Source organism: Chrysochloris asiatica, unplaced genomic scaffold, assembly GCF_000296735.1.
Source record: "Chrysochloris asiatica unplaced genomic scaffold, ChrAsi1.0 scaffold00012, whole genome shotgun sequence".
Taxonomy (NCBI): Eukaryota; Metazoa; Chordata; class Mammalia; order Afrosoricida; family Chrysochloridae; genus Chrysochloris; species Chrysochloris asiatica.
Window position 1 is genome coordinate 23,630,421 of NW_006408530.1, and position 11,803 is coordinate 23,642,223.

An 11,803-nucleotide genomic window follows, 5' to 3' on the forward strand; every position below is an offset into this window, starting at 1 on the left:
TTATTCAAAAAGCATTATAAATATATCATGGGTCAAATCTATTTGGATATCTCAAAAAAAATTTTCTACCTAATTGTTAGTTTTGAACATTCAATTACTTCTACTGTATGTACATGCTATGAGTTGGAACTGACTCCATGGCACCGAACTATAACAACACATACAAATTAATACCTCAATATTGAAAGTCATATGTTAAGAGTACAGTTATACACTATGCTTCAATCTTGTTTAGCTAGCTACGTTAGAAGTTCCATGATGACAAAGATTAAGTTAATGCTTCTTTAAATTTCCTGAAGCCCCTAGGAAAGTATAAGACACAGACTAACTTGAACACAGATTTTTTTTTTTAAATAATAGATTTAGAGAATCTCTCAGATTTCGAGGTATATTTTATCATCATTTTCTAAAATAAGCTAGCATTTTTTAAAAATGCAGATATTTGATAGTAAGAAAGATAAAATGCAAGATTATTTAATGAAAAGTTCATCTTTTTCCTATTCCAGAGTTTCTGACTTTCAGTTTTTTTCTAGCCAAAGGCAATCGCTTTCAGTAATTGCTTCTAGTGTTCAGTGCCGTCCAGTCAGTTCTGACTCATAGTGACCTTATACAGGGTTTCCGAGGAGCAGCTGGTGGGTTTGAACTGCCAATAATAAAATCCATTAAAAAGTCAAACTACAATCAACAAACCAGGAAAAAAAAATCACTATATTTGGCAAACAGGGCAAGTGTTCTTAAAATACAAGAGACTTTTTCAAATAAAAAATTAAAAGCCAATAATTAAATTAAAATGACCAAGATTCACAAAGAAATAATGACTTACAAATATATGGTAATTAAAATCATTTCCAATTTAAAAAAAAACAAAAAACCTTTATTATGGACTTTATTGTTACAATATAAGATAAAATTGTGTAAAGAATTCAGTGTTTCAATTTGTCTTTCTTGGCTTCTGGATTTGTTTAATGATCATCTTACTTAAATTCATTAAAAAATAAGTAGCTTTTAGAATGATTTTCTTTCTTTTATTGCAATATTAAAACACCGCTTTAATTCATGTAAAATTTAGTTTGGTGTGGGGAATTAAGTTGAGATTCAATTTTATTTTTCTACCAGATAATTGGGATCTTAGCATCATTAATTTGATAATATTTTATTTACTAGTTTTAATTACAACTTTTTGTATGCTAACCCAGAGTATTTAACTGAGTATTCCTAGTAGTGTAGTGGTTACGAATCAGGCTGCTAACCGCAAGGTCAGCAGTTTGAAACTACCAGCCTCCGCGGAGGAAGATGAGGTTTTCTGCTCCTGTAAAGATTTACAGCCTCAGAAACCCTGTTCAGGGTCTCTATGGGTCAGAACTGACTTGGAGGCACTTAACAACAACATTCTGTTAATTATTAATATGTCAAGTAATGCTGTTATAAAATGATTTAATCTACTCTTACTTTAAATACCTCTGGTAGCATAACAGTTAATGGGCTGCTACCCTCAAGGTCAGCAGTTCCAAACTGCCAGCAGTTATGCAAGAGAAAGATGAGGCTTTCTGCTCCTGTAAAGATTTATAGCCTCAGAAACCCTACACAGGGTTGCAATGTGTGATCTTTTCTGACTCAGTTCTTTCCTTTATCATAATGTTTTTAAGGTCAAACCATGTTATGCCACGGATCTGTATTTCATTCCTTCATGTGGCTTATAATATTTCATTGGATGGTTAAACCACATTAAAAAAACATTTTGTTGTATTTTAATTGAAAGTTCACAGTAACTTAGGTTCCATTTAATAATTTATATACAGAATTTTTAGTGATAATGATTACATTTCTCACAATTTGTCAGCACTCATTATTTCTAACCTAGTTGTTCCATTTCTAGTAATGTAGATTCCCTGTTTCCTTTACATTATTATCTTTGCTTCAGATTTAATGTTGATTGTTTGATCTTATATAGATGCTTGTTATAAATATTTTGTAAAAAAATAAACAACAACAAAAAAAACCTTTACTTTGAATTGAGAAAGGAGCTCTGGTAGCATCGTGGCTATGAGTCGGGCTACTATAAAGAAGCTTTCTGCTCCTGTAAAGAATTTCAGCTTCAGAACATCTATGCAGGGCTGCTATATGTTGGAACCGCTGCCACTCTTACTTTGCAGACCTGGTGTTGTGCTGTAGGATAAACTCTTGACTGCACCACATGATAATCAGTTCAAACTCACCGAGAGTTCTTTGGAAACCCTGTTTCCAAAGGGTTACTATGAGTCAGAACTGACTAGATATCACTTGACTTTTATTTTAAGCTGTTTTGAATATATCACATATACAATTACTGCTCACACATCTTTTTCCTTTTCCTTTTCAGTGATTCATCCTGACTTGCATTTTTATTTTCTTGAATTAATTTTAAGATCAGATTGTAGGGTTGTTATAATACTGCTGCTGTTTTATTGGTATGATATTAACCTAGGGGAAGTCAGTACTTTTCCAGTATTTTTTCCTGTTCAAGACCAATCTGTGTCTTTATTTTGATTTATTTTGGGTTTCTTTGTAGTATTTTGAATATTCTTCATATGTATTCTATACAGTTTTGTGTTTATCCCAAATAATTGATTTTATGGTAGTTTGGTTTTTTTTACACTTATCTTTTCCACTATGTTCTCTGTTTATAATGAATCTATGGGTATATTTTATAATTTTTGAAGTCAACTACCTATTTTTTGGATTATTTATTTCTTCTAGTTCTTAATCTTTATTAATATGCTAACTATATGATTTTATCAGATGCACATGGTATATTTACTTCTGTTCTACATTTCACATTTCATTTTTTCTTTCATCTAATTGCAATAGATATTATTTCCAAAAATATTAAATAATAAAAAATTAGTTTTATTTTTATATTAAGGCTAGAGTTTATAGTATTTCTCCAATCATATCTAATGTATTAGTTAAGAATCTATCAATTCTTCCTTTAGGAGTCTTTTGTCAATTATTAATATATACTATCCTCGATGTATTTTTATTACCTTGTACATTCATTTTTTTTCTCACTTGACTTCTTAATATATTTCTATAAAGAATAAATCTTTGCACTTGGATTTCAGTTACTTAAAAATTACTAATCCCTGTAGTAATTTAAAATATTTATATATGTAATTATTCTCGGATTTTAGGCAATCTATCTATTTTATATTTCCCATTTGTTTGCCCCATTCATCTTTTTTCTTTCAGAAGTTACAAAGAAAACATTATTTCAATAAATTCAGTCTGAAATCCTTATTTTTATAAATTTAGTATATGCATATGTAAGCTATGAAAATGTTTTAAAACATGCAATATAAATCAGAATGATTTATTCTCATACAATTTATTATTAGGATAGTCTTTTATGAGAGGGCATGTATGGTGTGATGGGTTGAGAGCTGAAGTTTTAAATGTGAATAGAAGGGCAACTTCTGTTCAAATAAAGCATTTCCTGAAATAAGGGCTTTGAAAGGCCCTGGAACACAAATGTATCCTTGAAGTTAATTAATCACAGAAACTTTTTTTTTTTTTTCTCAAATAGAGCAGGGTAATAATTTGAAACGAAAGAAAATATCAAGACTTTAACAATGAGAATATATTAACAACCAGGACAAGAACAGCTCACAGGCTGTAATGAAAACAAGGTGTCAAACTATCAGCAAACAGATTTTTTACTAATGGCAAGCAGGTTTTCTCTGACTGAAATGGTAATGGCTACCCATGATTACAGAGAGCTAATTACAAAAATCGAATATGTCCTGTGTCTGTTTTCTTAAGGGAGATGCATTAACAAAGCATGGGTATGTGATGGAGATATTGACTGTGAAGATCAATCAGATGAAGATGACTGTGAGAGTTTCTTGTGTGCTCCACCTAAATACCCTTGTGCTAATGACACTTCAGTGTGCCTGCAGCCAGAGAAACTCTGCAATGGGAGAAGGGATTGTCCCGATGGGTCTGACGAAGGCGATCTCTGTGGTAATTCATATTTCATTTCATTTACTGCTCCATGGAACTAGAACTCCTCCATCCATTTGCTGACACTTACTATATGAGCATTCATTTTTCCTATTCATTCCCCTTCAGTGTAACATTTCCCATTCAACCCTATCTACATTTTTATGCAGTGCAAATTTATGTGATTTTAAAAATTATTAATATCTTCTAAAAATAAATCAGAAAAACCTAGCCCATATTCAACTAATATAACCATTGCATAACTGTGTCCATGTTTACATCTCTGAATAGTCATTTCTGTTCCCATAATTTAAAGCATTATACTTTGTTTAGTGAGTCATTCAGAACAAAGCTGTCTTTTTATTACCCATATGAGAAATGGAGTTTGCTACCCAAAAGAAACTGTTTTTAGGAAGAGGAAAAGAGCGGCATTATTATCCTATAAATTGAATATTACCTAACTTTGTATCATTTTACCCTTAGTGTTTGGGTTCTTGTACCTTACACACCTCTATATTTTAAAATGATTATCTCAAACTGCTAGATTTGTTTTCACTTTGAATTCACTTTTCACTAGCCATCTTCATATGCCAATGAGCACATATAAAAGAAAATTGCATTTTCTTCTCTGTGGGAAGATGAGTGATTTAGCAAGAAGGTTTAAAAAATATGCTTCATAGATAATACTGAAGGTGACATCAATAGAGTATTGAAGGAGAGTTTACAGAATGATAAGAACAATAATGACTTGAGGCTATGAGAAAATGACTTTAGGAAATGATGTAGCTACCTGACGGAAACCAGGAAAAGCAACTCAATTTACTTATCATATTTTGATATCAGTTGAAAATTAATAGCATACTGAGTATTACAATTAAAGGAGTTAGTCTTTGTTTTTTTAAGTTATTGAATGAAAACTGTTGTTGGTACTGTTATAAGATTGTACAGTTTTATAAAATAGCCTTAAAACAGTACCAGCAAGTTTCCATTCAGTAATGCTAATTTTTAAATGAGAAGAATCAGACAAAAAAATTTAAGTAAATTAAACTGGGGAAAAAAAAAAAAAAGGCAGCCATTGTTTTTATGTATTCACTTCCTTTTCTCCCAGTTTATTCTCCCTGATAGAGCGAGTTAGTGAATAGAAATATCCCTTGCATTATAATATGTGAGGTTTGCGCATGTAAGTTGAAAGAAAAATGTAAAAGGCAAAACCAAAACGTATCAGTACCATTAAGATGGAAGTATATTGTTATGGGAAGAGTCTAGTGGTGGTAGTTGTGGACTGTTGAGTCTGTTCTGACTCATAGTGACCCTAAGTAAGGTTTCTGAGGCTGCAAATCTTTAAAGGAGCAGAAAACTACATCTTTCTCCTGTGGAATGACTGGTAGACTCAAACTGTTGACCTTGCAGTTAGCAGCACAACTTATAATTCACTATGCTACTAGGGCTCTTGGACTCCTGATGTGGCACTGTAGGATAAGCACTGGACTGTGCAGTTCAAACCCACCAGCTGCTCCTTGAAAATCATATACAGGATCACTATGAGTCAGAGATGATTCGATGGCACTTAACAACAACAATAACATCAGGGCTCCTAAAAATAGACTTTAACAAGTCAGAAATCTATCAGTTATTTACTGTAGTTTGTCTCCACATAACTGAAAAGGAGATAGCTATTGTATCTTTAAGGTAATCCTGGTGATAATGTTGTATTTATTATAGATGTTGAAAGATATTTGTTCATGTTCCTTTTTTGCATACTCTTAAGTTAAATGAAGTAAGTACAAGGCAAAGAAGAGAATATACGATCCTCAAGCAAAGCATTATTTTCCTATATTCCACTATCAAAATTAGGACAATAGAAGAGAAACGAGGGGATTCCTTATAAATTAATTTTTTGTCTACTTCAAAATTAAAAATGATCTCTCACTTATCTAGCTACTATAGCTACCTGCTAAGGAGCTTTGTTCATACATGTCAAATATTATAGAGCTTGAAATTAGTTACAGAGAGGGTGGGTGTGGATTCTGACTTATAGAGACCCTGTGAGACAAAGTGGTAGTATTCAGTATTCTAGGAAGACAGGTAAATAGGTAACTATGTAGTCCTAGACTCCTAGTATGGAGCTGTAGATAAGCACTGGACTCCTAACCACAAGGTTGACAGTTCAAATCCACCATCTGCTCCTCAAAAACCTTATACAAGGCTGCTATGAGTTGGAACCAACTCGATTCACTTAGTGACAACACTGAGATAGAGTAGAACCACTTCTTTTTGGGAGCAGACATTCTCATCTTTCTTCCACGGAGTGGCTGGTGGGTTTGAATCACTCAGTGTATGGCTGTTGTTGTTGTTAAGGGTACATTTAGTCATTTCTGACCCATAGTGACCATGTATAGGGTTTGTGAGGAGTGGCTGGTGAGCTTGAGCTGCTGACCTTAATTCCAACGACTTTGCTGTGCATTAACCCACAGCACCACATCTTATGGATGTTGCTTGTGGTGACGGCGGTGTGTACTGTGGAGTTGGTTCCAACTTATAGCATCCTTGTCTGTATAGGGTTTCTGAGGCTGTAAATCTTTAAGGGAGCAGAAAGCTTCATCTCTCTCTTACAGAATGGCTGGTAGTTTTCAAATACTGACCTTGAGGTTAGCAGCCCATCTTGTAAACACTACGCTTCCAGGCTTCCAGTTGGCAGTCCAATAATTAACCCATAATACTACCAGGGCTTCTTGTGGAAATATAAGAGAAGATGCAAAGATATTTTTATCTTGATAGCTCCACTGTGGTATACTGAACTCACACAGAGTGCTTCACCACAACCTGTGTGTTATGTCTTTGAAGAATTAGAACAATGATAATTTAAAATACCGATAAAGGGATTTAATTACCTTCCACAGTTTCCATGCAATGTTTGTAAAGGAAAGGAGAACACAAAAGGACACATTTCCTAATCCTAATGAAGAGATTATTTTTAGTGAGATTTTAAGTGTTGTTATAAAGGAGTCCTTGTGTGATATTGTGGATTAATGCATTGGACTGCAAAGTCTGTTTGAATGGCAAGGTCTGGGTTCAAGCGACTTAACATCAACAAGAAGAGAGATAAATTTGAGAAACAAATGAGGAGAGATTTAAGTCATTCAATAAATTGTGACTGTTGGCCTTTATATAGTTGGTTAAAGTTAAGGAAGTAATGATAAGAAACTACCTACCTACACCAGTGTTGGCACTAAATCGATATATTTGATTTTAGATTTTAAAGTGAATTTAATTATCATAAAATCTAAAACTATTTTCACAAGTAGTATCAAAAAAGATAAACTTATAGTACTGAAAACAATCATATTTGAAATCAGCTAAGAGGATTATAACACATTTTTGTTCACTTACTGGGTAGGATGGCATTTCTTTATATTAATTCTCTTGAAAAAGAATGTCCATTGAATTTGAATGGGGCAAATACATTGAAATGACAACACTCTTGAAATGATTATGATTATGGGTGAACAAATATATTTGGAGTAATCAAGAAATGAATCTTTGCTTTTCTTCTTCTAAAATAACACCAAACTTGAATTTAATTCTTTTATAAAATAGTAAATGTAACCGTTTTTATTATTGCTATAATTTCTTTGATGATAACAAATTAATATAGAAATCAATTGACCCTTATAGAAGTTTTTTTTGATATAGACTTTTTTTTTTTTTAAGTTTTACATTTCAGCCTGATTTTTGAACTAGAGAAAGTACCATACATGGGAATAACTATTTAAGATCTATAAAAAAGTACTATTATAAATTGCCAATTAAGCACACAATTTTTTAGTACTTCTCAAAATCCAGAACTAAACAGACTTTGCAAGTTATTAAAATTTATAAAGTAAAGAAAGACTTAAAATTTTTGTTGACCTTATTGCTATATATTCTCATAGAGTTTAGCTTGCTAGTGGTCATAAAGATAGCTCAGAAGTTATACCTAAGGTCGCCATGAATCAATGCCAATTCAAGGTAACTAACAACAACAAAGTAATGCATTCTAATAAGTAATAGAGTGGTTGTCTTCCTTATTATCTGCTGTTCTTTTTACAGGTACAAGGTATCATCTTGAACATTTACTTAGTGGATCACCACTGGCACAATTTCAGTAGAATTGTGTTTTTGGATAATTACACTTCTTATAGTCAATAAATATGCTTAACTGATTGATTACTCGTTAATAGCCCTTGATAACTGTTGGAGATACACTGGTTGTTGTTGTTGTTGTTGTGTGCCTTCGGGTCGGTTTCAACTCATGAGACCCTGTATAGGGTTTCCTAGGGGCAAACTGGTGAGTTTGAACCACAGACCTTAACCTACAGTGCCATAACAGGACTTCATAATAGTAACAATTAATCCATTTCATCTCTGTGGACTAAAACCAAGCATATTCCAAAGTTTTATAGAAATTGAAGTCTTTCATTCCTAACTTCTATTATAAGCCCAAATGTTGTTGTTAAGTGCCGTCGAGTTGGTTCCAACCCATAGCGACCCTGTACAGGGTTTCGGAGGAGCAGTTGGTGATCTTGAACCTCCAACCTTGCAGTTCAAATAGCTTTGCAGTCTGGCGCGTTAAGCTGCAGTCTGGCACATTAAGCACAGTGCCACACCAGCACTCCGTAAGCACAAATAAATACACTAATAAACACATTGCCATGGAGTCCTTAAAAGGAGCTCTGGTAGCATAGTGGTTACGATTCGGGCTGCCAACCTCACAGTCAGCAGTTTGAAACTACCAGCTCTTCCACAGGAGAAAGATGAGGCTTTCTGCTCCCGTAAAGATTTACAGCCTCAGAAACCCTGTGCAGGGTCATTATGAGTCGTAATCGACTCCAGGGTACTTAACAACAACAACAAAATGGAGTCCTTGCTAGCTAATCCATCAGGACACTTCATGTGCAAACTAGAACTGCTTCACAGGGATTATAAGGCTTTGACCTTCATTCCTAAGCAGCTCTGGGTAGGTCAGATCCACCAAACTTCCCTTTGGTATACCACCCAGGGACTTTTAAATTTCAATTATATAGATAGATTTACTATTGAATGATTTTTTTTCCTCATCCCCATCCGTTCCTGGGGTGGGGTGGGGTGGCGGGAGAATCTAAAGAGGACCTCCTAATACTCATTTATACTGTCTTGGCTCTAATTTAAGATTTAGAACGTGGAACTCAGTGATTAGTGCTTAAAAGAGAAAAAAACATTGAGTTTGACCTATAACCTCCTCCTGTCTAGATGAATGCTCCTTGAACAATGGAGGCTGTAGCAATCACTGCTCTGTTGTTCCTGGAAGAGGCATTGTATGCTCCTGCCCTGAAGGACTTCAACTCAAGAAAGACAATAAAACGTGTGAGACTGTGGATTACTGTAGCAGTCATCTCAAGTGCAGTCAAGTGTGTGAGCAACACAAGCACACAGTCAAATGTTCCTGTTATGAAGGGTGGAAACTGGATGTGGATGGAGAAAGTTGCACAAGTGTTGGTAAGCAGATGTTTTCAGTGTCTTGTTGTATTTAAAAATAGATCTTGGGGAAGTAAATTTAAAGCACCTTCAGGAAATTTATTGAAGTATGCAACTAATTTTTGATAAGACATCTGACTATGATGTGTCATTTTGACCTATACCAGAATCTTTGGGCATGAAAAGATTGCAATAGTCTTAATCATTGCTATTCTTCAGATTGCTATCTTCAGAATTTTTATTTTCCTTGAATGTATTCTCATTAGTCAACGCCTTTGTGGTTTGTTTTTGAATGCTCTACAGTATTTGCATAATATTTAAAATCCCCTAGAGTCTGGCCCTGCCCCCAGACTTCAATTAGTATTTCTAATATTCTAGAAAACATCTCCTTGAATTGATTTTTCCCATTTTCTTACTGCTTTTAAAAATCATTCTGCCAATTCTCTTAGTTGATATTGGCAGTGAGACTAGTAAATACTTAAGGGTTTTGGCATCTGACAGATTTAAATTCTAATCCTGCCTCTGGAATTCACAATATATAAAATATTAGTATGGTTACAGTACATTAATGTTCTTGAGCTTCAGTTTCCTTTATGTAACAGTGTCTATTATGTATAACGATATCTCTCTTTTAGCTTGCTGCAGAGTAACATGAAACATTTGCTCCTGTGCCTTCCTCCCATTAGAAGCTTAATGAATGATGACTTCCTAGTATCTTCTGTAGTTCTTAGAGGTTCACGAAATTTAACTGGTCCTGCCAAATCCTTCAAAAGCCACTGTTTTATTAGATGTTTTTTGTTGTTGTTTTTTGAATGCACCGTAATGAAACTGGAGCCCTAGTGTGGTGCTGTGGGATAAACACTGGACTGTTAATCACAAGGTTGGCAATTCAAACTCACCAGCTACTACTCGGAAACCCTATATAGGGTTGCTGTGAGTCAGAACTGACACCAAGGCACTTAACAACAACAACAGAATGTAATTACGACAAGTGTATTACTGACAGTACTTGTCTTCAGTCATTCACTGATCACAGAAACATGTGTGAATAGATTCAGTTTGGAATACATCCCCTTCATGTATGAACTGCAACCCTACCAGTAATACCCTTTTTATAATGATCAGTTTTCAATACATGGTACCCATTGTGAAAACTTTGTTTTTATATCTCTCTATATACATTGCCTTAAAAACTTTCCATTCTAAAATTTTTCTCTGTCACCTGAAATCTGATTGCTGCTGAATTTACATCTCCAGTCACTCCCTCTTTTCTACTAATTCTACTTTGTCCTCTATCATCAGATTGGCTAAATCAATTGGCTAAAGTATATTCTTTGTATGTGGTTCCAGTTTTCTTCCAGTTTTCAGGACTCGTAATTTCAACCTACCTTTAACCTTCCCAGATTCTCCTTGCCTTCTCTCTTCACAACTTAATTTAACTCCCACAGTATCACTTGAATCCAGTCCCACACTTGCGGTTCAGTACTCTCTGTATTACAATGTGGGAGTTGTTTTGAAATTGGGTACTAGAAGGAAGCTATAAGACTTTTAAGGTGCCTACACCACCAGGAGTAAAAACCTAGATTGCTTTGATGAGACTGAAGAAAATTTGGAGATTTCTTTTATATGAACTATAAGTACATTTCCTAGAATTTTACTAGGCCCTAGCTATAGATGCTTTTGTTACAGTATGTAGCCTGTGACTGATGAATTTAACCCACTACTACAAAAGAAAACCCATCAGTTTTAATTGAAGGGCACAGAGAAAGAGCAAAAACAAAGAATGCAGTCTCTTGGAATTATAATGGTGGTGGTGGCAGTGTGTTGTGTAGTCCATTCTGACTCATAGCAAACCTTTGTAGGGTTTAAAAGGAGCAGCTGTTAGATTTGAAAGACTGACTTTGCTGTTAGAAATCCAGTGCTTATCTTACAATGCCACACCAGGAATTGTATTGCTGTTTTTAGGTGCCATTGAGTCGGTAAGGACCCATAATGAACTTAAGCACAGCAGAACAAAACACTGCCCAATCCTGGGCCAACCTCACTGCTGTTTCCTTGCTTTAGTCCATTGATGCTGCCACTGGGCTAATCCATCTCATTGAGGGTTTTCCTCTTTTTCTCTGACCCTACACCTTACCAAACATGATATCCTTCTCCAGTGACTGGTCCCTTCTGACAATATGTCCAAAGTATGAAAGACAATGTTTGGCCATCTTGGTCTCCAAGGAGCACTCTGGCTGCACTTCACCCAAAGTGGATCTATTGGTTCTTTTGGCAGCCTATGGCACTTTCAGTAGTCTCCTCCAACACCATAACTCAAAAGCATCAATTC

General features: G+C 34.7%; 1 protein-coding gene across 1 annotated transcript in view; it reads left to right on the forward strand.

Moving 5' to 3' along the window:
* The window catches only part of LRP1B (low density lipoprotein receptor-related protein 1B), a 2,342,762-nt gene that overhangs the window by 1,283,277 nt on the left and 1,047,682 nt on the right, over positions 1-11,803 (forward strand). Inside the window, exons 22-23 of the mRNA XM_006834597.1 lie at positions 3,799-3,999; positions 9,247-9,492. Coding sequence (XP_006834660.1) covers positions 3,799-3,999; positions 9,247-9,492 — 447 coding nt within the window. The remainder of the gene's footprint in view (positions 1-3,798; positions 4,000-9,246; positions 9,493-11,803) is intronic.